The following is a 23,956-nucleotide window of genomic DNA, read 5'->3' on the forward strand; positions in this document are numbered from 1 at the left end:
CTTCCTTGTTTCCAAAGGGGTGCTGTGCCCTGCATGCTGCCACGCCCGTATCACCATCCCCTGCTCCCATTACGAGCCGCCACCGTGACGCCGAGATCGGGCTGATAGGAGTAGGGAAATAAAGTGCTAGGGCAGTGGTGGCTCCAGCTGCCACTTCGGATTGGCTGCCAAGCAGGTGGCCCTTTGTGGACACACTGGCACCTGCAGTGGCCCCATGACTGGCAGCCACCCTAGGGAGCGGGGACCTCTTGGTGTTGGCATAGCAGTGAGTGCGATGGGAGGCATTTGAGCATCTCCTACAGATCACAAAAGGCTCTTCCCAAGCCCCACACTGAACTTTAAATGGAATCATAGAATAATTAAGGTTGGAAAAGACCACTCAAATCATTTAGTCCAACCATCAAATCATCCCCCACCGTATGCACTGTGTCCTCAGTGCCACATCTCTGTGGTTCTAGAACGCTTCTAGTTATGGTAACTGCACCCCCTCTTTGGGCAGCCTGTGCCAATGCATTACCATTCATTCTGAGAAGAGCCCAGAGGAGACATGAGCTACCAGTGAAGATGAGGTTGGGGTTAAGGTGACATGTTGGGGCTGTTTGGAGATGAAGGTACCTGTACTCCCAAAAACGTGGGAGTTGCCTAGATCTCACACAGAGTTTTAGATAGTCTCCTTTGACTTTTTTCTTCTCTTCTTCCCTTCCTGCAGACATCAGCCCCGAGACTCGTGCCAACGTGAAGTTTGTGCAGGACACTTCTAAGTACTGGTACAAGCCAGACATCTCCCGGGAGCAAGGTGTGTAGGTGATATGTGACAAAGGGCTTGGAGTGAGCTGGGGTTTGCCTGCTGGTTTTGGAGGGCATGCTGCCTCTCAGCACGCCAGGTCTGAGCTCTCCTCTTCTCTCCCCCAGCCATCGCACTGCTGAAGGACAGAGAGCCAGGGGCTTTCATCATCCGAGACAGCCACTCCTTCAGGGGAGCCTATGGCCTTGCCATGAAAGTAGCTTCCCCGCCTCCCACCGTCATGCAGCAGAACAAGAAAGGTATTATGTGTCCTCCTCCTTCCCACGCTGAGATGCTTTCTATTGTTTCTATTGAGCGGGCAGCCGGGGCTACTGAGCCAGACTGCCCTTGGGTATGCGCTGATGTGGCAGCATCCCTTCCCGCCAGCCTCTGTCATCCCCCATGTCGTGGGGACATACCAGACATATAGAGGGTTGGGGGACATCTTCCCCTGGGCTTTGGCATGGTGAAATGGGCACAGCCCACCAGCAATGCAGCTTGGGGTGTGCAGAGGATCTGGTTCCAGGAGGTGACTGTGGGTGAGCCAATGGGATTGCAGTGAGATGGTGGAGGGAGGAGAAGGATGAGGGCGGCTCTGGTGTGACAACATTTGGTCTCTTCTCAGGAGACATCACCAATGAGCTGGTGAGGCACTTCCTCATTGAGACCAGCCCACGGGGTGTGAAACTAAAAGGATGCCCCAATGAGCCTAATTTTGGTGAGTACCCCAGGTGTGGTTGGGATGCCTTTCCTTTGCTGGAATGTCTGAGCAGAGCAATCAGGTGTTTGGAAGAGCTGCCCCTGAGCTTTCTGGAGGACAAGTGATACTGCTGGGCAGGGTTGAGATGAGCCCCTACGTGCACGGTGGCTTCAGGGAGGGGAAATACCACATGTGGTTCTGTCCACCTAGAGCACTAACACCCTGACAAGCTCCTGTGCTTGGTAGGCTTGTCCCCTGTCCTGTGCTCACCTTCTCCCTCTCTCCCCAGGCTGCTTGTCGGCTCTTGTCTACCAGCACTCCATCATGCCTCTGGCCCTGCCCTGCAAGCTGGTCATTCCTGACCGAGGTAAGAACCAGGACCAGCAGCATGGGGTGGCACTGCCCCTCTGCTCTTCGTGGTAGGAGCTCCTCCTCCAGCCTGGAGCCACATATGGGCTGTGTTTCCCCATCTGGACCAGCTGTAAGAACATGCTCTGCGCTGTGAGCCATAGCTCATTCCTTGTGCTCAGATGGTTCAGAGCCAGGCTGGGCTTTCCCATATACCCCCAGTGCCCCATCTGTACCGGTATCTAATGCTCAGCACTTGGAAAGGGGATAGTGCATCTGCCCCAGTACCTGGTAGGTTTCCAGGTAGGGGGCAGCAGCCATATTTCACCTCTTCTAGATCCCATGGAGGAAAAGAAAGATGTTGCATCGACCACTAACTCAGCCACAGACCTTCTCAAACAGGGTGCGGGTGAGTAGAGAAGGGCTGCTACAGGGGTGCTGTGGCCCAGAGCAGTGGCTGACTCCACTCCTGCTTTTCCCCCTCCAGCCTGCAATGTCCTCTTCATCAATTCAGTGGAGATGGAATCGCTCACAGGCCCCCAGGCCATCTCCAAGGCTGTGGCAGAGACACTGGTGGCTGACCCCACGCCAAACGCTACGATCGTCCACTTCAAAGTCTCTGCACAAGGCATTACCTTAACCGACAACCAGAGGAAGTAAGAGCTCCTGCTACCATCTCCCTTGGTCCCCAAAAACTGGGCATGCATGGGACATGGGTGTTACACTGGGAGCATGAAGGATGTCCCTCAGGGATGTGAGCCTGGTCATGGACCTTGGCCCTGGTTTGTGGAGTGTCCTAGGGGACAACCAGGGGAGCCGTGATGGGAAGAGGTGGGGGCTGACTGGCTGTGATGCTCTGTGCCTTGTGTTTCAGATTGTTCTTCCGACGACACTATCCTCTCAATACTGTCACCTTCTGTGATTTGGACCCCCAAGAACGAAAGTAAGTGCCCCAACCCTCGGAGAATATGTTTCCCCTGCCCTTTTCCCTCTCTCAGGCCACTGTGCTGCTTGCAGCGGGGTCTTTGCTTTTATCTGTCCCCCTTCCTCCTGTAGTTTACAGGAGACACCATCCCTAACACTTGTTCTCCTTGCAGGTGGACTAAAACTGACGGCAGTGGTCCAGCCAAGTAAGTGTATGCTCAGTTCCTCAGTTGCCATCAGGGTGGATCCCACTTGGGTTTGAGCATCACCTCCAGGAGCCCCTGGCTGAGGGGGATGCCTCCACATGGTAGACTTGGTTGCCTGAAGGATGGGCTCTTCTCCTTGCTATGGGAACTTTTCACCCAAGTATGAGAGTGCTGCTCCAGGAACTGAGCCCAGTTCCGGGGGTTAGTTCCCACTAATTTTAGCTATTGTGTTAGCGAAGGAGTTTTTATTAGGATGTCCAGCTGCTGGGATGTTTCCTCTCTCCAATTAGAAATGCCGCAGCCTGGGCCTGTCTCACATTCTGTTCCCCCATATTTATAACTTCAGTTTGCACGTTCTAATTAAAAAAAAAAAAAAAGACATTTCATTTATTGGGGGAAGAGACAGACAGAAATAACCACATGGTCTCATCCAGCTCTGTGGGCAGCAGTGTGTGGGTCTGCACTCTCGGTGTCCCCGTGTGGCCTTTTCAGTGTTATGGGATCCCTCACGTGCCTCAAGGTCCTTGTTTGGGGACAGTCATGGGGCGAGTGGCTGGGATGGTGAGAGCAAAGAGGGTTTGACCAACAGTGTTGGTCTTCAAAGAACCAGAAGGAAGAAGAGAATTAGGCTGGTCTTCGTGTGGGCTCATTGGAGCATAGGATATTTCCTTGTGGGCCATGAAAGATGAATGTTGAAGAGCAGAGGGTCGACGTGGCCATACTGGAAGAGGGTGGGTGGTGTTCCTTGGGTGAGCAGCGCTGGCAAACCTCACTGAGCATCTTGCCTTCTACCCACCCAGGCTCTTCGGCTTCGTGGCCAGGAAGCAAGGGAGCACCACAGACAACGTTTGCCACCTCTTTGCAGAGCTGGACCCAGACCAGCCAGCTGCGGCCATCGTCAACTTTGTCTCCAGGGTCATGCTTGGCTCTGGCCAGAAAAGATGAGCTGGTGCTTGCGGGTGATTCTTGAATTTTGGAGAAGGACTTGGAGCTGATCCGAGAAGGAGTGTGAGGAAGTGCATTGTGGGAGAGGGAAGTGAATTGGGGGGGGGGGAAGGGTTGGAATTGTGGAGGAAAACAGCAACCAATGACAAGAAAACAAAACAAAACCCTAAAAACTTGACACAAGCTAAACACACACAGAGAAGAATCAAACCACACACCTATGTAACAGAGCCATGAAGTCAATGCCAAACGGGGAGGATGCAGATGCATGTCCCACCACAGGGAAGGTGACCAAAGTGAAGGTGGCAGCAAGAGGAGTTCCCAGCTTTCGGCATTGCAGTCCTGAGGCCACATCAAATGGTGATGTTTGCTCCAGACCAAATGCATGATTGTCATTTGGAGGAAAAAAGAAAAAAAGAGACAAAAACAGCAAAAGCCATGAAAGAAGCCTTCATCGGTGAACGTCTGCTGCATGTTTGGCACAGCCTACAGGGGATAACGCCTTGCTGCTGTGTGGGCCCAAGTCTGCAGGACACTGGAGGAGATGCTGTTGGAAACCTCCCCTTGCCGTGCTGCAGCAGAGGGTCCTGCCAGCTTACACCAAAACCTGCTGGCCACCCCACTGGGGTGTGCAACGGCTTGGTCCCAAACCCTCTTGTCCCCTGGGTGCTTGACTTTGGGCTACCGTCAGCTGCTGGCCCAGAGCCTAGCACAGGTGAGACATCACAAGTTCACCCACAGAGGGGCAATGCAGCATCTCCTCCACTCCTGGGCAGCTCCTGCGCTCCATGCCTGGAAGAGGAGGATACTCCTGGTCTGGAGTATCTGGTCCTGGTGGAGGAAGGAAGGCACCTCCTCACTCATCTTCACTTTTTCCCCTCCTGTCACCAGTCCTCTTTGACAGTTTTCTCCTGTGGCCTGTCACACATTCTCTTCAACAGGAAAGAAAAAAAAAAAAAAGAAAGAAAAAAAGAAAAAAAAGAAAAAATGTTATAATAATAATAATAATAGCAGATGCTTGCACAGGTAGGTTTCCTGTGCGGAGCAGTGGACCCGTGGCCGGCCCTATCTCTCTCTTTAGAGATGTGCAAGCAGTTTTTAAATTGCATGGACGTTCAAGTTGCACGAAAGGCGAATGACTACAAGTAACTCAGGCGCTTTCTCTTGTTTTTATTTTTGGAGGCCACGTTAAAAAAAAAAAAAAAAAAAAGGAAGAAAAATTATTTAGAAAAGAACAACAAAGGATCAACAGTCGCTGGGCAGCTTTGGCTCAGTGGGGAGGCCACAGGTCCTCTGAGAGCCACCCTCCGCCTTCCCCATGGTTGAAGGTGTGCACCCCGAATGCACTGCAGGCTTTTCCCTGTGTGTGTGGATGCACGGGGCTGAGGGCCATGTGCCCTTATGGGCTGAGCATTGTGGTGTTGGGGAGCAGAGGTCCCAACCCCGGATATGGCTCTGGTGGTGGTTGGCGGGGAGCAGTGTGCACGTTTGGGGCAGAGCTGAGCACTGTGCTGCGAGCACAAAAGTCCAGAGGTTGTGTTTTATGGTTTTTATGTTTGGAGAAGTTTCAGTGCAGAGTGGCCCAGATAGCCTGCTGGAGGCAAACAATTAGACTCCTACTGCTGCAGCCCCCCAGAGAACTCACCTCTCTCAGACCACCCTTGCCTTGATAGCTATAATATATATAGGAGCTATACTGACGAAATACTGTAAGCTAACAAAATTTAAAGGAGGAAAAAAAGGTTAAATTGACACTCTGAAAATATTTATTATTTTTTTTGCCATATTTTGCTTTACGCGCATCGATTCTCCCCCCTGTTCTATCTGCCTTCCCTCGCCCCGGGGGCAAACACCTGCACGTCAGAAGCGAATTGGGTGCAAGGGAAGCGCCGATGGGGCGTGCGGGTGCCACGTGGGGGACATGCGTGTGACCGTGTGCGTGTGTGTGTACGCGAGAGAGTGACGGCGTGGGCGCGGAGGGGCCGGCGTGGCCGGAGGCTGGTTGGTGTATGGCAGGTGATGGATGCGTAGTGGGGATTTGGATGTGAGACTGCGGTGGGATGCGTGGAGGACGGGGCTTTCCCTTCCTCCTGGCTCCTCTTATCCGCATGGATGCGAAGACCTTTTCATATTTTATCTTTTTTTTTTTTTTTTTTTTTTTTTTTAAATGATGTTTCTAAAGCGGTTCCCTCCTTCTGCAAAATTCAAGCAAGATGAGAGATGATCTCACCCGTCATCTCCTCACCCTGCCGGTATCCGATTAGAGGAAACACTGTGTTTATAGATATATAAATATATATTTTTTTGAAAGTCTCTATTTTTCAGACTTGGTTTTCTCACTGCTAAGAAAGAAAAGAGATGATAATAATGTAATTTTATTTTAATCTGCTGCCTCGGTGTTTGAGCCTCCCCTTCACCTTCCCGTCCCATAGGGCGAAGCAGATCAGGGCACCAAGAGGTGCTGGCGGCAACACGCCTGCTTCAAGGCTCCGCACTGATGCTCAAGCTGGAGATATAGTCTGTGTCTGAATGGCAAACATTAACCATTGTGTAGTTTTTAACATAGAGCTTCCAATGATGTCAGTGGCCATTTGTCAGCTCCCTTTAAGGCACTTTCCTTCTTTATCTCCTTTTAAAGGTTACATTTTTTTGGCTGTAACTCCCCACCAGTTGGGCTGTCGGGGACCCAGCACCGCATCAATATTTTTCTTTACAAAAGGGACGGATGAGATCCTTTGGTTTTTCTTTGGCTTTGCCATGCAGTTGCGGTATCAGAGAGCCGAGCTTGTGCGCGTTCACCCTGCTCGTGTCCCATTGCAACCACACTACTGGGCGTTCTCTCTCTCTCTCTCTCACACACACCAACACATCCCTCCTTCCTGCACAAGGAACTGCATATATTCTTGCCAAAGATATCCTTAAAAACGCACTTTTCCCCACATATATATATATATATATATATATAATTTTTTTTTTTTTTTTTTTTTTTTTTTTTTTTGCTTGTGTACATTTGTCGTATGTCACCTTTTTGTGTTGAATTGTTCTTTGGAGAACCTTCCTGTTCCCATCCCTCCTCCCTTTGCTGTCGGTGTTGCTGCCTTACAAGAAGGCTCCTGGGGGTTTCCTGTCTGACCCGGTAATTATCTGGGGTTTTGGCTGTGTTGCTGTCTGCTGGAGGGGTGCACCCTTTGTGCAATAAGTTCATGGTTCATTCCCATTAGATATAACCAACCAAATAAAGTCAGGTTTTGGTTGTTCTGGATGTAACATGTGCTGATCAAACCAATATCATGGAATGGAATATCATAAATTTGTGAAATTGTTGGAGTTGGAAAGTTCTGGTGGGGAGAAAACCTAGTTCCAGCCCCTCCTGCAGATTGATGCTGTGGGAAGGGGTCCCACAAGCAGAGCCAGGCTTTGTCCCAGCCTTCAGGAAACAGCTGGATGTGGCCATGCCTCCGGGCAATGATTTTTTAGCAGTGAAACAGCCAAACGAGAGCACACCCTGCCCAGCAGGTTGGGCAGGTACGGAGCCGAGCCGGCTGCCCCAAAAACCCAGACAGCATCATCGGCAAATGGAACCCTTCCCGTTGGAGCAGGCAGGGAGATCAGACAGCAGAAGAGCCCGCAGGGGCTTGTTTGATTCCGTTCGTTTGTTTTGCAAATTGCGAGGTTGGGTTGGGGTTACTAATTTTTTTTTTTTTCTTTTCCTTAAAAAGAAGAAAAAAAAAAAAAAAAAAGGAAGCAACCCAACATTTCTGTTGGCGGATCCAACGCCGCCGTGTTTTGCGTGGTTTTTTCTTTTTCCTGTTGTCTTTGTTACTTTGGGAATGTTACAGATTTATTTGCTAATCAGTGTTAATGAACAGTTTAAGACTTTCAGACTTGCCCCTTTCTGTGTATTTATATAGATGGAAAAGAAATATGTTATATTTTGTATCTTTGTGCCCATGGCGTCATCGCGCGTGTAAAGATGACTTTGGTCGCACCGTGTCCACGTGTGAATGTGACTCTGCTTTCGTCTTCCCCTTTGTACAGACGTCTGATTCTCCGCAGTTCATTGTATGGCTTTATAAAGTGGTAAAAACAAAAAATCAGTTACATAAAATATACTGTTGCTTGGAATGCCAGCTTGGTGTCCGGGTCGCTGGGAATGTATCTCACATTCTAAGGGAGCACAGGAATAAATGCTCTATTCTTTTTGCACTGGGGGGGGAGGAAGCCCAACACCCCACCACGGGGGGTGCTGTGTTTTCTGCAGCTGTGCCCCTCCAATCCTCAAAGTTGGGCTGGGGGAGGTGTAACTACAGTGCTGCTCACCAGATGTGGGTTAACTGGGGAATGTTGGGGCTGCTGTGTGGCTCTGGCTCTGTTCTGGCCTTTGTTTGACAAAGGGGGTCCCTCTTTGCTGGGGGTCCCTTTGACAGTGGGGGCTCATTGCATCCTGTTATCCCTGGCACCGAGGGGGGTGAAGAATAATGTTTCCTCCAACCCAATGTCGCCATTAGGGCTGAGCTCTGCACTCCTCAAATTCCATTCACTGCCCCTTGAGGGACAGTCCTGCTCCCCCATTCCTGCCAAAACAAAGCAACCCCCTGTCCCCAAGTTGCATCCCTGCCTTTTCCCGGGCTCACAGAGTGATTCCCAGCATCAATCAGAGCCCCCCAGCTCTCTGCTCTGCTCCTTCCCTTCCTTGCTGAGTTGGTGGCCAAGCCCCAGCCCCCGGGATGGATTGAGTTTAATTAGACAAGAAATATCAGCCAGAGCAGCAGCAGTTTCTCTGGCGCCAGCACTGCTGCGGCTCACAGGCTCTGAGCTTCTCCTGGGAGCCAGCAGCACTAAAAATACCTCCTGCCTTCCTCCGAAATAGCTGTGGGGCGAGGAGCGGATGGAGGGGGCTGCTCAGAGGACCCCGTGCTGAGGGGCCAGTGCAGAGGTGGAGGGGTAAAACAAGTATAGGGAAGAAAGAAGATGGTTATGGGCACCCCAAAACCAGCAGCAGGGATGCAGGTGGATGTGGTGTGCACTGAGGGACGAGAGTGGCTTGCTGTGAGCCAGCAAACGCCATGCCTTCCTGCTCCCTCTCTTTTTTTTTTTTTTTTCTTTTTTTTCTGCAGTTAATTCCCCATTTCCTTTCCAAAATTCCTCGGGAGCTTCTGGTTTGTGTTTTTCCTCAACATGTTCTTATCTGCCGCCTGCGCTCTCTCGCTGGGCTGCACAGTGCTGGTGTTTCGGGGCTCCTTCTCTGCAGGCTGCCGCTGTCCCCAGGCCAGGCTGGTGACCCTGGTGTCACCATCACCAGGTGCCACCAGATCCACACCAGGAGCCTCTATTACCTCCCCATTGCCCACCAGGCCCCTTCCTTCGGGTTCCTAAACTGAGATGTTTTTTCCCCTTATCTTAGCACCTGCTCAGCTGTCTTGGGGCCACCCAGGAGAGTTTCTTGGGGGGGTTCTTACCCCTCTGCCGCCTACCTGAGAAGGCAGAGATGAGCACACTGGGGTAAAACCAGGTGCTGCTGGTGGGGAGGAGGGCACTTTCCTCTTCTTTCTCATTTACCCTCTCCCAGACTTGCTCACAGTGCTGGAACCCCTCAGTGGTGTTCCTATGGGGACAGAAGAGGTGACCCAGCCCAGCCTTTCATGGGCATCAATTATGGGCCGAGAGCCAGCTGGCATCTCCAGAGCGGAATGGGTGCAAAGTATCCTACATAGGCAACACATACAGCACCAAAGTTCATCCATGTGGTCAATGCCAAACCAAAGTGGACAAAGCCCTGCCCCTGGAGACACTCAAGGTTGGGCTGGAAGGGCACCGAGCACCTGATTGAGCTGTAGGTGTAGGTGTTCCCCCACTGCAGGGGGGTTGCTTTAAGAGCCCCTTCCAACCCAAGTGATTCTATGGCTCTATGATTCTAAGCCTGTTATAGAGTTGCTGGTGAGAAAAAAACCATCACTGAAACGGCTCTAGGGGTATCATCATCATCTTGGGGAGGTGTCACTGCTTGGAGGTGCGCACAGACATGGTCTGTGGTGCAGCAGTTACCCATTCTTCATGGCCACGGTGGACAGAAAATGGCAACGAAAAGAATCAGGGTTAAATACTAAAGAAAGAGGGATCGTATGGCATTCTGCGATCGTTCACCTGGAGAGGGAGTAGAGCTGGAACCCTGGGGGAGGAAAAAGAAAAGAGGGGCTGCGCCGGGTGGGAGGTCCCTGGGAGCCGGGCGTGGGCATAGGGCCGCGCTGTCCTCTGCCTTGTGAGGTTCGGGCTCCATCTACAGGGAGGTGCCTCCAAGAGGCGGATGGAGCCCTTGGGCTGACGCATGCCCAAAACGGGCCTGGCAGGGGCTATGTCTTCTTGCCTGCTCGCGACTTCTGCAGCTTTTCTCCTGCTGTCCTCCTCTGAACTGTGCTCCCGTTGTGCACTGGTGGGAAGAGCTCGGGTGCAGATAGATCTGTATGTTGCTGAATCAAGGGGCCCGGAGTATGCAAGACCGAGGTGCAACTTGGAGCTGGTTGCAGGGTGCTCCAGCCTCTGCCAAAGCTCACCCGTGGGCAAGGTGCCCCCGCCAAACAGCCTCAGCTCCTACGGGACCGATGCTCCCAGCGGAGGACTGTGGTTATTGCAAACATGAAGTCCTGAAGCCTAGAGGATCCCCCAGGGGATGCAGCCTGTGTCAGGTGGTCGAAGTAATATCGGATCAAATTCTCATCAAGGCAGCCTAATTCACATGCTCAGGTGTGATAAAGCCGCATGGCACCTCTATTCTCTCTAGTTAGAAGAGGCTTATCCATATCCTCACCCTTCCACCTGCCAGCAATTGTAGGTGGGCGTGAAGCGGTTACAAGTCCCGCCTGGTTCACTTAGCTTTAAGAAAGCAGTATTTAGTACAGGTATAGGAAGCCCCTTGTTCACAGTCCCTCTGCCCTAGCCTAGGATAAGGAAAGCTTTTAATGCTTCCTCTGTGCCTTTATTTCCTACCTCATTCATGCTCTGCCTCCTGTCTGTATTGAGCTGCAGTGCTGATGGCTCCAGCTGGAGCATCAATGTGTCTTTGTGATGGGATAACCAAGAGGGACTAAACTCTTCCTCATTGCAGCCCCCTGCTCCTAGGGAGATGTGCACCCTCCTGGTTCTCACCATGCCTTTCCACCGTTCCATTACTCTGATGGCAGCTGGATCCAGCAGAAGATTCTCAGCTGATGGTAAGTAAAATAGTGTTCATCTCTGAAACTGGGCTCATCCTTCTGGATATGGGACTCCCTCCTTCCATATTTCTGCCAGTTAGGCTGAAGAGACAGAGGGGTACATCTGTCTTGATGATACTGGGACAGCTGTGTGACTGTGGTGGCAGTTTTCTGTTCCTGGTGGTTGAGGTTCTCCTCTGAGTTTTCCTCCAAGTCGGGGAGTTTGTAGTTTAGTATGGAGCCTGTAACAGTACCAGACAGCCTAGATAGTCCCTGGAAAGGGATGTGCGAAGCACGCACAGGTATGCTTGCATGCATCTATGCTCAGTAGCAGAAATGCCACTCTGGTCTCTTTTTTCCTATCTCTGTTAAGTCTGTGTTCCAGCTCTACCCACTCTTTATTCCCCCCTTCATTCTGTAAGAAAGAAAAACAGAAGGAGAGGAATGCAATATTTGCAAGCTCATTGTTTCCAGCCTCCATCAACTGGATATAACAAGCCACCAGCAAGCAGTTTCTCGTGACTGTGCACAGAGCCCTTGCCAGAAGAACAGGGCTGTAATGAAAGCCATATGCAGGAAGGAGCAGGAATTCAGCAGTGCCCTCAGCAGAGCTCTGCTGGGATGTGCTGCAGCCACTTGGGAGAGCCATGGAGAAGGGCGATTTGTGACTGAATATCCTGCCAACACTGAGGCAATCTGGAAGGGCTTTGGCTTATGTGGGCTCCCTCTCTGGGCTGAGATTTTGCAAGTGCAGTGGGATGGCAGGGCAAAAACAAGGAGGAAAAGCTCCAGTGTGGTGGGAACAAATGGTTGCAGTGACTCAGGGTATGGTGTTTGTAGTTTTTTTCCTATATGAGACAGCTTGGATTGATCTACTTGACATACTGGCACCACCTTTGGACTTGGTCTGGTCCCTCTAGGATTTTATTGTAGGATTTGGATTACCTTCATGAATTGTATGCATAGAATGGCTTCCAAAGTGCCACAGATTTGCCTGACTCTGGCTCATCATGAATGTTCAAATCCTACGGCCGTGATCACCCCACCTGAAATCTCTCCTTCAAATGATAGAGTCAGGTTGATTCCTTCCAGCTTTGCTTTGTGCTCCTCGTTTCCCTTGTACTCACTTGGGGGAGGTAAAAAGGAGGTCTGTGCCCACGGTTTGGCCAACGCTATCTCTTAAAGACCTTTACAAGCATACCCACAGCTCTTATTTGTAGCATCTTGGGAACCTCGCTCCTTAGTGATGGTGCTCAGGGCCCTCCCTTGGGAGGAGTTGGGAGAGGCTGTTGGTGGGGGTAGCGATCCCCTGGGAGCACTGAAAACATTTGTTGGACGTTCCTGGGATGTCTGGAGCAAACAAGATGACATTTTGGCACTGTGTCCCTTGGTAAGATGTGAGGAGGAGAAGAAACTTATGCCAAGATCCTATTTTGAAGCAGCCCCCTCGAGACCTTTGATACAGATAGTATCCCTAGGGATAGGGTTTCATGCTTCTTTATAGTTCACGCTCCCATGGGAGAGAAATCCCAGCCTTGCTCAGGCAGGCTGCTGTCTGCCTCAGCTGCTGGGCTGCAGGCAATGGCTGTCCTTCATCCCTAAGGGTCCTGGCCTCAGCTATCCTATGTGCTCCCACAAGGAGAAAGTGCTAAATGATCTTTGTGGTCTTTTCTAATCTATCATTGATTCAGTGACTGTGAGCTTCCACTGGGCTCTGGTACGTGTTCTTCTTCACACTGCTGGGATATGTGGAGCTTTTCCCAAATGACCAAGTAGAGCAAGGAGCATGAACCAAGGACACTCATCACCAGGTCTCCAAGCTCAGCAACCTGCTGTCCCATCTCTGCTCTCTCCTTCATTTGGACCAAGTGCCATCTCAGAGCCATCGGTCTTTGGGGACCATGAGCTGGAGATGCCGAAGGATTTGGTAATGCAAGATTCCAAGGCAACACAAAAGATCTGAGTTCTTGGAGCAGCTTCCCTCCTGTAATGCTGTCCTACCCATTTTCTCCCTCCCTCCCCCCTCTTTTTTTTTTTTTTTTTAATCTCTAGATGATCAGAGATCTCCCCATCACATTTCATAGAATCATTAAGGTTGGAAAAGACCCCTAAGATCATCCAGTCCAACAGTCAGTCCATCACCACCATGCCCACTAACCACGTCCCTCAGTTCCACAAACGTCTCCAGCTGTGTGGGACCTTTCATTACTCAGTGAAGAAAACTCTGCACGTGTAAGATGCTCAGCTCCAGACCTGGTCCTCCTCCCAGCCTAGATGCTCTTTGCACTGTAGGCTCATACCACTAGAGGTCGGCCGGTCCCCACCGATGGGGCCGCTGGAAGGAGGAGGAAGAGGCAGCAGGCCAAAAGGATTTGGCTGATGGAGCCGTGTGTGTGGATATGACAGATACTTCCTCTCCTATTGACGTTTCTCCCGGCCTTAGGCCAGCTTTCCAGGCTTGGTGCTGCTCCTCATATAGATCGATGTATTTGACACGCAAGAAGAAAGGCAGATTTTTAAGGGCACGGGAGTGCTGGGACAGCTGGAGTGCCAGCTTTCCTGGAAAATAATGAGAGAAAAAAGAAAGATTAGTGCAGTCAGCCAGTGCACACAGAGCTCTGGCAGCTCTGTCATTGGAAAGGTGAAGAGTTATCCTCAGCCTTATGGAGAAGGGCTCGGTGCTGGTTGGACTCTGCATGTTGCTCTGTGATCCGCAGGAACTGGTGACTTCTTGTCGTGTCCTCAGGACCTTCTGCTGAGTGTAAAACCTGTAAGGGCTGAGTCCCACCCGCTGTCAGTGCAATTAGCACTAGAAGGGTGGCCAGGGAGGTTAATGAAGATCCAGCTCCTGCTTTGCTTGTTTCTGTCCATCTACAGAGAAGGGGAAGAGGTTGGGTTAGCATAGCTTGCAGTTCTGCTGAGTGCTCTGTACTGGTGGTGAGGGCATGGGAGATGGCACGTTGCAATTAAACAGCAGGTATTAGTCCAGCAAAATTGTGAACAGAAGGTGACAAGTTGATTGTGAGCACTGTATTAATGGGATAAGGACAAGACCTTTGGTACACCAGATGCTGTCTCCAACGCCACACAGCCCTCCTGTCTGGTTGTCGTGTGCCCTTCTTGTAGGTGCTGTATTCCCATGCCAGGTCAGACAGGCCCAATGCTTTATAAAACCCTAAGATTAAATTGTGTTGAGGCTACAGCACAGGTGACGTATTGGTCCAGGACCCAGCCACTTTCCACCGTGGCTGGAGATGGGCTACAGGCCACACCATAGGCAACCCAAACACCACACCAGTCTTCCTCTGTGGTTTTTTAAGTTCTAGGATCCTCTCCCCCCATCTGGAACTTGACCCCCAGATGTCTGCCTACAGTTGGATTCAGCTGAGAGAAGTCTGGCTTTACTTTTATTTCTTTATGGGATGCTTGTGTGCTTGCGCATCTGAGCTTCTATCTATTACTGTCTTTGGTTTCTCAGCTGCCATGCAGGATGCTGCACGCTTGCACTGTCCACAAACTATGCTTCAATGAAAAGCCCACAGAATGACTTTCACCTGATTCTCTGGTCTCAGGGAGTTATTGGAAGGTAGTGTACTTTCTTCATTTACCTGTCCAAGCTTTAGGTCACTGTGAGAGCGAATCGCTCAGAGGATGTGTCTCAGTCCCCTGGGCAGCAGCCAGCCCTGATTCCATCCAGATGCTCTCCAAATGGCTTTCAGCTGTCTCTCCTTGATGAGAACAGCTTGGTACCTAACACCCAGCTCAGTGCGTGGCTCAGACAGGCTGCTCCCTGCCAGGGCTTCCAAGAACTCTGCGATCCAGCGGCTTTCTCCGGTCGCCAGGCGTTAGGCCCTGCCAAATCTTCTCTGAGGAGACGGTGATGACAGAGTTCGCTTTACGGAAGGGGAGAAGCAAGCCTACCTCCAAGCACAGAAACTCAGCCAGCTGTGGACAAGTGGGTGAATGGAGCTACAAAGCCCTGGAAAATCAGAGCTCTGTGCTGCGTGCGGCCATTCCAGTGATGGAGGGAACTCACTGGATGGAAGTCAGCCTTCTGCTGCTCCTAACTTCAAAAAGGGCCGAGCTGTAGCCGGTTTGAACTCAGTATCTCAGTTCTTCCATTTGTTACCTAGAAGAGGCCAATTTTTATAATTTTTGGAAACTCATTTCATGTAATCATAACCCTACGGTACAAGAAAAAAAATACTTTATATAAATACCGACGTGTTTTGTGACACAAAAACCAGATACAGTATATGGAAAATATAACCTCCTTCCCTCTGGAAATGGCTTGGGATTATCTACTTCTTGTTCTTGTAACTCCTTCTCTGCATGTCTTTGCTTCAAGGGTGATTTACTGCAAATATTTCTGTGTTCCTTTTGCCATATTGATTCATAAGAAATCCTTTCACAATGAAATCATTTTTTCCATGAAAAACAACAACAAAAAAAAAAGTCAGATACAAGATGAAGAATATTATTGTAACAGGAAAATGGTTAGGACAAAGAAAGCTTATAATTTTGTAAACAGAGGTTGGGAGGAGGCTTTTGGGATTGAGTTTCTGGGCAGCGAGTCAGAGGGCTTTTCTTTTCTTATTTTGAAGACTCTATTGGCAATGTCTACAACACAGAAATGAATAAATATAAACAAATTTCCCTTGCAACGCAGCTCTGATAGCTCAATTAGCAGAATGGATAATGTGATGAAGGATGTGCCCAAGAGCGATGATGGTCTGGGAGAACTGTTTTAAAGGTCTTGACATCCCTGACACTTTGCCAGAGAGGATTTAGCTCGATACTGTCTTATGCTGCTGAATACTTAAGTGACCAAAGCCAGGTGATTTCATGCCACAAATGTGATGGGGTCACTCATTCTGAAGGGCAAAGAAATGATGAGGAGAGCACTTTCCAACTAAAATGAAAGTTTGAGAGTTAAAATTTTTTTTCTTTTTTTTTTCTTTTTTTTTTTTTCCATTGGAAGATAAGGCAACAATCTCCCCTCCCATTAGTCACAGTGAGTAACTGGGTGAAGTGGCTGATGGTGGTGGAAAGGAATGACATTTGGCTAAGAAAAGTAGTTCATGGTATTTGCAAACACTTAGCAAAGCAGGTGATTACTGTTGTTTTGCTTGCTGAAACCATTCTTCTCTTTTGGACAGCCTAACATCTTTTAGTGGAACAATCAGAAAAATGTGCAGGAAATTGTGAAATTTTTTCAGCTATTTTTGTCCAGTTTTACCATTGCCAGTGATGACCAATTTGGTTTCTAAACATTGTCACTCTGCTGGGATAGCTTATAGGGAAGGCATGCGTGGAACGGCTTCTCCCAAAGGAACTGTTTTTAGTTGCCTGTGAATCCTCAGCTTCAGCGTGTTTTGGCACCAGGGAACATGGAGAGAGAGAAACTAGCAAGCAGTTTCTGGGCAGCTCCATGCAGCTCACCTGGAACTGATTTTAAAGGGACTCATAGTCATCTGATGTAAATCAATGCAGCTCCATCTTTGCTCTGTTGAGTTACTTTCCCAAAGTCTTATATCTGGGCAGGAAAAAGGTCTGCATGTCACGCCTACTGCCCTGCATGTGCCTCCTGAGGCTGTGTGCTCTAGAGCTGTTGCAGATACTCATGAGCTCTGATTCTTTCTTTCAGGTTTCTACCCCAGTGAGGAAGGCAGGTATTTGGCTGGGAGATTTTATGTGTGCACAGAAAAAAACCTGCTCGGGTAGGACCAGGGAAATGCCTTTCTGGGGCACGAGCCACTTCTAGGTTCGATGCCAGTGACACTTTTGGAGCCGCTGATCTGGAGCTCCAGCTTTTAAGCTCTGGCTTTGGTTTCACAGTTTTTGTGAGGTGCTTTGGAAAAGCCTCAAACCTTCTCATCCAGGTCCACCACCTCCTTTCCCAGCTGTGAAAATAACCCAGGGTGGGACAGAGAGCTACACCCTCTCCCCTTCCCGTGGATCTCAGCAGATGTTGTGATGGATGGTGGAAACCAACCCTGTGGAGGTGTCAACGGAATTTGGCTGCAGAAGGAGCTTGGTTTATTCTGCCTTTCATTGGGCTGTGATTGCTGCCTGACAACTGGCAAAAGCAGCTCATTCCATTCAACCAACAGTGAAACTCTAGATCTTTCTCTGTGCTCTTCCTGGAGGTCTTTTCAACTGTCTGTCCTCTGGCTGGCCAGAAAGTGAAGCTTCAAACAGGTGATGAGGGCTGGCTCCAATTCAGACAGATATGGGGACAATGAGTCTTAATCAGTTTGGCAAGCATGACAAGTCACATTATTCCTTGCCTTTTGCCCTCTTTCCTGCTGATGGTATTTGTTGAGGTCAGCTGTTTCTTCTAATTAGCTGCAGGAGGAAATGGCACTTCCATTGTTGATGGCTGTCAGATTCCTGTGCTATCTTCATCCATCCCAAATCACAGCTGGTGCATCTGACTTTGGCTGAAAATACAGCTGCAGTGGGCAATCCGATAGAGAGCAGGGGAAGCTGCATTGGTGAGGTCTTCATGGCTTTCCCCCTCCAGCTCCTTTTCCAGTTGTAGTCCCAGAGAGATGCAACAGAGCAATGAGGCAAAATGCAGAAGATTCTCTCAGTCATCCCAGGCTCCTTCATCTTTCACTTTGAACATCCTTGGAAATGGTGATGTTTTGATCTGTGAGGCCAGGCTGCCTAGCCTGCTTCCCAAAGTTGTAGGCTCTGACTCCAAGTTGATGGTTATCCTTGCCCACTCTCCTGTCATCACTTGTGAATCAACACCCAGGGCTTCTAAGGGAGAGATAAAAATATCATAATACATATAATTGAGCAGCACCATAATATAGGTACAGGGAAATCCTGTGATGCTGCATTTTGAGCCCAGGCTAGTGGTTTGGAAAAGGTTTGTCAGCTTTGGATGACTTTCAGGCTCTGTTCTACTAACAAGATCCCTGCTCATGTCAGAAGATGTCTCTTAGTGGAGCTGACAGGCGACATGAGCTCGTGGTCAGAGCACTTCCTCATAATTGCCTTGACTTTACCCACGACCCCATTCAGGCCTGAACCACCCATGGAACTCCACATTTCCTGAAACATCTCTCCAACCCACTTGCCTCTAGCTCTAAGAAATGGGGCTGCTCAAGTAGGAGTAAAGCCTGGGTTTGCAGGCCATCCTGCAGCAGGACTGCCTCCAGCAGGTGCTGCCTGGCTACCACCTTAATGCTTCCATCCTTGTCCCTGTGATGGCCAAAGCTGCAGCAGTCCCTTTGCCTCTACAAGGTGATCCATGGAATCTGATCTCTGGGGTTTGCAGTGACAGTAGAGACCTTGCTCTTGTCCCACTTGTAGACAGAAGAGGAACATGGAAGGAGAGAAAACCCACGGGGGTGGAACTCAGATCTCTAGTGGCCCTTGCTTTGGGGCCAGCTGGGGAGCTGGTGGCTGGCTGTGAGGACTTGCTGAACTTTGCTCATCTGAAACAGTTCCCTTCAGTCACTCCCAGCCCCCTAGTTCTGCTGTCCCCATACTTCCCACCCTGCCATGTGCCTGTCTCACTGTCTGCACAGATGTTTTTGGGCATCTGAGTGAGCAGCACGTTCCTGCCTGCAGAATGCAGCCCTGCAGTGGTATTGCAAACAGCTGGTTGGGAAGCACAGAGCCACATTTCAAATGTAGATCCTAATGTAGGGACAGATATGGGGGGTTTGTGCAGGTGATAGGTGGGAACCTTCAAGTCCAGTACATAAAGATTATAATCCAGGATAGCTGTCTCTCCTCATGGGGCTGGAACACTGGCTAACTGAGATCAAAAGCCCTGCTTTTTTCCCCATTGCCTTCAGTTTCCTTCTCCAGATACTTTATGTTTTTACATTCCTTCTTCTTTAGCACAGTTTCTGCCCTTCAGCCTAGCCTAGTGGCCATTGCAGCGTGTGTTGCATCATTAATTATTAGCAAAGATGTTGACATCTGCCACATTTCTTTCTGGATACCTGCATTAATTCAGAATGGATTTTGATTCTAGGCAGAAACTGCTGATCATCTACAAGGAGCCCTGAAAACCTCACATGGAAGGGGGAAGCCCTCACAGGAGGAGACAGGATGAGAGAGAATGGCTTCAAGTTGTGCCAGAGGAGGTTCAGGATGAATATTAGGAAAATCAACTTCTTAGAAAGAGTGGATTTGGCACAGACTGCCCAGTAAAGTAGTGGTGTCACTATCCCTGGAGGTGTTCAATAGATGTGGAGATGTGGTACTGACAGCATTCTTCAGTGGGCAGTATTCGTGGTAGGTGAATGGTTGGATTGGGTGATCTTAGAGATCTTTTCCAACCTTAATGGTTCTATGATTCTGAACACTGAGATGTGTTCTCAATGCCTATCAAAGTCTTAGAACATTGCATTAATAAAGTGGCTCAGCTGATGTTGGGTGAATTTCTCCATGCTCTCCAAGAGATTTTCATGAATTGTGATTTCTTGCTTGGACTCTTCATCTGATTGCGTGGCCAAGGCATGCAAAATCATGGAAAACCACATTTCTATCACTTTTTTAGGCATCGTTGGAAATTGTAAAGTAAGGAAAGATCATGAGATGTATGTGGATAGGTGAAGATAGCGAGGCCATGGGTAAAAGCAAACTTCTCAGGGCTTAGCATGGTGTAAATGAGAACTATAAGTCAAGAAATGATAGAAAGAGCAGTGTCAAAGGAGAGACAGAGAGATGGGTGCAAAGAACTGTGGGTGGAGGAGAGAGGTGGGGAAGAGCAACAGAGCAGGAGGTAGATGGCTGGTAGAAGTGGTGGGATGGAGAGATGTGAGGGCACCAATTGTTTTTGAGGTAAAAGAGGAGTAGTAGGTGGCATATGCAGTCCTCTTTTGCAGCTAATATGGGAAAATGGCAGCAAATGGGTTGGGAAACCTTCAGTCTCCTCTTGAGATAATAATGGTAATTTGTTAGAAAAATGTCACTTCTTTGCTTTCAAAACCCATCCCATCTCCACGTAGGATAGGGTGGAACACGCTGACACCCAGCTGCAGAGAAAGACATCTTAGCCAAGGAGTACCTGGGAAGCTGGCAAAGTTGTGGCTGGGAAATATCTCCCAGGAGCAGATGCCTTTAAAGGAAAATAAAGAAATAAAACAACCCATATCCTACATGCTAGAGAAGGAAAGCAGAGAAGTCCCTTCAGCTATTGAAACTGCCTTGTCAGCATCCATGAGTGGTTGGCTGGCTTGCTGGCTCTGACAAAAATTGATTGGGACCATGTGGCAGTCAACATAGGAGAGGGTGGGAGGGTGCCAAGTTTTCCTACGTATGTGTGTGTGTGTGTATATATGTGAGTGTGTATTTATTATCCCATCTCTTCTGCAGTTCCCTGTGTGACTGGTGCCAGCAAGCTGTGGAGATGTGGCCTTTCCCTGGAATGAGGAATGCGTCAAGGAAAGTGCGGTTGCATATACTTATGAACATATGGAGGCCCTGGAGTCACGCCACATGGTTTGCCACTAATTGAAATGGGCTGGCTAACTTCTGATTGTGGCCACCAGGAGCAACCCTAGGGGAGGGCACTGCATGGAATGGGTGCAGTCTTTCTTTCAAAGCATGACTCCTCATATCCTGATGTATTGTGAACGGATGGCATAAGCTGGGTCTAGGTTGAGGGGTTCCTTCTACGTTTGGAGTGCTTGTCTCTTCCTCCAGGCACCTTGCCTGTGGATTCCCTTAGCATCTCTTTAACTCTTCACTCTTTGAAGGACTTAGTCTGTTCTTAAGAAACAACTGTGGGAAAGCACCGAGGGGAGGATCCTCAGAACCTCTGTGATTTTGCCAGATACCCTACTGCAAAACTGTAGAGCTCTACTGGATTCCTCAGGCCATCTGCACGTGTCCAGGTTCGAGGCATCTCCAGACCCATGTCCGTAGAAAAAAGAGACAATGAGATAAAACTGAGACAAGATCTGAGTTACTTGTGCAGTGAGGATGTAATGTGTAAGGAACAAAGAAAGACTGTGTTTTTCTAGAAGGAAAATCCACAGGAACAGAGGAATTTACACAGGGAATTTCTAGAAACAAAATGGGATGCCACTGTTATAAGGGAAACTAGGCTTTTAAAGTAAGGGTTCTGAAAAAAAAAGTCGCAAACCCTAACATCTAGAATGTGCTGCTCTTGTATCATCAATTGCTCAGAAACAAAAGGCTTCCCATGTGGTTAATTGTTTGGGTGTAAAGGGAAACAACGTGATTGTCTATCTTATTTATGGCTCGTGTAACAAGCAGGAGTTTTTTCCTTGAGTTGTTCTAGGAATTTGCTTATTGAAAAAGAATAACATCTGATTTTGATGTATGACATTGTTAAAATATTTTAGCGTAGGCTCAAAGTGTACGTAGGCTGACCCATTCATCATCAGGCACTCAAGATGTGCCCAAACTATTTCAGGGTACGTCAATAGTGATGGTGTGAAGATGTACTTTGCAGTTATTTAACTCCATCTTCCTTGGGCTGTTGAGTCTTGGGTAGAGCTCTAACTTTCCACTTACAGCTATCAGCATCTGAAGTCAAATTTCACAGTGCCTTTGAATGGAGAAGAACATATAAACATCACTACAAATATGTATACTGGGAAGCAGCTGAAAATTCCAACGTGCCTACAACCATCCTTATTTAATCTTTATGTCCCACTGATCTAAGAGACGAGAGACAGCAGCTGGACAATGGGGTAAAAGAGAAGGGGGAGGTGACAAAGATTGGGAGGCCAATAAAAATAATGGGACGTGCAACTCCCAGCTGGCAGGGGACAGTAACCACAGCTTGCCAATACACGTTAGACTTAATAACCCACAGCACACATTTCCAGTATTTCCTTGATCTTAAAAACATTGGATGATATAAAACAAAACAAAAAAAGCCAATAACCTCTATTCCTCTTTCTTGTCACACACATTTGTGCCAGGTCCGTAAGGAGGTCGGGGAAGGAAAAGGCTTGTTGCACTTGGCATAGCTGCATGAGGAAACCCTGGATAAAGTAGCAGAGGTGGCATTCCAGGCATTAACATGTGAGGAGGATTGAATGTGTGATGGGAAGCAGCAGGTGGGATCAGCAATTGATTCCTCTGCTGTATATGACCACGCGCTGACTGGTGGATTGTGCTTGTGTTAGGATGGCACAGTGGTTCTGTGAATGATGGCCTGAAACATCTAGTCTGAGATGCTTTCCAACCTTATTTAGTTTGCTTTTCTTTAAACACTGCTTTATGTTCCAAAGGAAATTGCACTACATCTATAAGTACATGTTTTTTAGGCATATGGATTCCTTTACACTGGAGCTTGTGGGATGAAAAGCAAACAAAAGCAAAAATGAGATGAGTGTGCCCAAATCTGCATCATTCTTTTGGAGTTTGAGAATTATACGGGTTTTTCCTCTACAACTTTCTGCACCCTATGGAGGGTCTCCATAAACCTTACCTGCTAATGACCTCATATCATAAGCACATGTCATGTCATAAGCACAGGTCGGATGAGAGGGAATGGCGTCGAGTTGTGCCAGGGGAGATTCAGGTTGGATATTAGGGAAAATTTCTTCTCAGAAAGAGCAGTGAGGTGTTTGAACAGGCTGCCGAGGGAGGTGGTGGAGTCACCATCCCTGGAGGTGTTCAAGAACTGTGGAGATGTGGTCCCAGTCTGGAATGGTCACAGGCATGGGTAGATTGTTGGACTGGATGATCTTATTAGTCTTAACAACCTTAATGACTCTATGATTCTGTGTGCTGCATTGTAACATCTTTTGGGAAATCTTGATCCATTCCTGTCCCAGCCTGAACAGATGATACACTGAAGGATAAAGGGATTAGAAGGGCTTCTCTTTTCAAAATGTGATGCCTAGGGATGCTCTAAATCATGGTGTGAACAAGGACGCCTTGTAGGTGTTCTCTGAAACCTTGTTAAGGTTTGAGCTCATGCAGCAATGGATGTTTTTATTAGACTTCTCTCTCTTTTTTCCTCCACTTGGCCAAAAAATTTCACAAAACTCATTGACAGTTCCTATTTTGGAGACCTATGTACTCTTTTGTTATATTTTCTTAAAACTGGACTGTGAGTTAAAAAGCTGCTAGGAAAGACCAGACAAATACATTGGCAGACTAAAAGGCACTGTGATCTCACATGCCTGGTTTCCTAAGTAAACCTGTCTGAAAGCTCCAGTGCATCATCTGTTACTTCCATCAGCCTTTTTTTTTGAATGCAGGGCTGTGATTTCTCCCAGAGCAAATGGGACCTGGCATCTTGTTAGAAAGATTTATTTGTAGTGACCTGTGCAATATTCATGTATCCCTCTGGAAACAGCGAAAAGGAAAGGTAGCTTTTTTCTTTCCACATTTCTGGCTACTTTAAGCCCGATGATAGAGGCAGCTAAGCTTGCTTGCAGAGCCTGCACTAAAACTGCTGCAGCTCACCACAACTCCTGCAGCTTTCTGATAGCTCAGCAGCCACAGGACATGCTCCCTCCACTGTGTGACACCAGGAAAACAGTCCTCTGGCACTCTCTTGTGTCTGGAGACTTCCCCATCAGCTCTATTTTGGATTCACTTGCAGGAAAAGTCCCTGCAGAAGGAGTTCAAGCTCCAAGCTCGCTCAGGAGGTGCTTTCTGCCAGAAACTTCCCCTGGGAGATTTGAGAAACAAACAAATCAAGCAGCCCTCACAACATCTTATGACAAACAAACAAACAAACATGCACACACCGTGTTCCTGAATGGTATTTGACCCTGTTCTCTCCAGGGCCTGGAGATGGAGTTTGTGATTAACACAGAGCATTTGTATCAGGGTGAATATTTGGAGCAAACTGCAGAGCACTGGCTGCTTCCCCAGGGAGGGGTAAGAGGAAAGCTCT

The 23,956-nt window shown here is 48.6% G+C and overlaps 1 protein-coding gene across 20 annotated transcripts in view; it reads left to right on the forward strand.

Moving 5' to 3' along the window:
* Window positions 1-8,037, forward strand: part of TNS1 (tensin 1) — a 51,095-nt gene extending 43,058 nt beyond the window's left edge. For 19 of the 20 annotated variants that reach the window (XM_085228480.1, XM_085228481.1, XM_085228482.1 and 16 more), the window contains 9 exons: window positions 710-796; window positions 913-1,044; window positions 1,410-1,502; window positions 1,774-1,851; window positions 2,170-2,241; window positions 2,320-2,488; window positions 2,707-2,775; window positions 2,930-2,962; window positions 3,763-8,037. In XM_085228480.1, the coding sequence (XP_085084606.1) occupies window positions 710-796; window positions 913-1,044; window positions 1,410-1,502; window positions 1,774-1,851; window positions 2,170-2,241; window positions 2,320-2,488; window positions 2,707-2,775; window positions 2,930-2,962; window positions 3,763-3,907 (878 nt within the window). In that variant the 3' untranslated portion in view covers window positions 3,908-8,037. The remainder of the gene's footprint in view (window positions 1-709; window positions 797-912; window positions 1,045-1,409; window positions 1,503-1,773; window positions 1,852-2,169; window positions 2,242-2,319; window positions 2,489-2,706; window positions 2,776-2,929; window positions 2,963-3,762) is intronic. The other variant, XM_085228471.1, reaches the window with a different exon arrangement.
* The last annotated feature ends 15,919 nt before the right edge of the window (window positions 8,038-23,956 follow it).

Source organism: Meleagris gallopavo, chromosome 7, assembly GCF_905368555.1.
Source record: "Meleagris gallopavo chromosome 7, MGAL_WU_HG_1.1, whole genome shotgun sequence".
Taxonomy (NCBI): domain Eukaryota; kingdom Metazoa; phylum Chordata; class Aves; order Galliformes; family Phasianidae; genus Meleagris; species Meleagris gallopavo.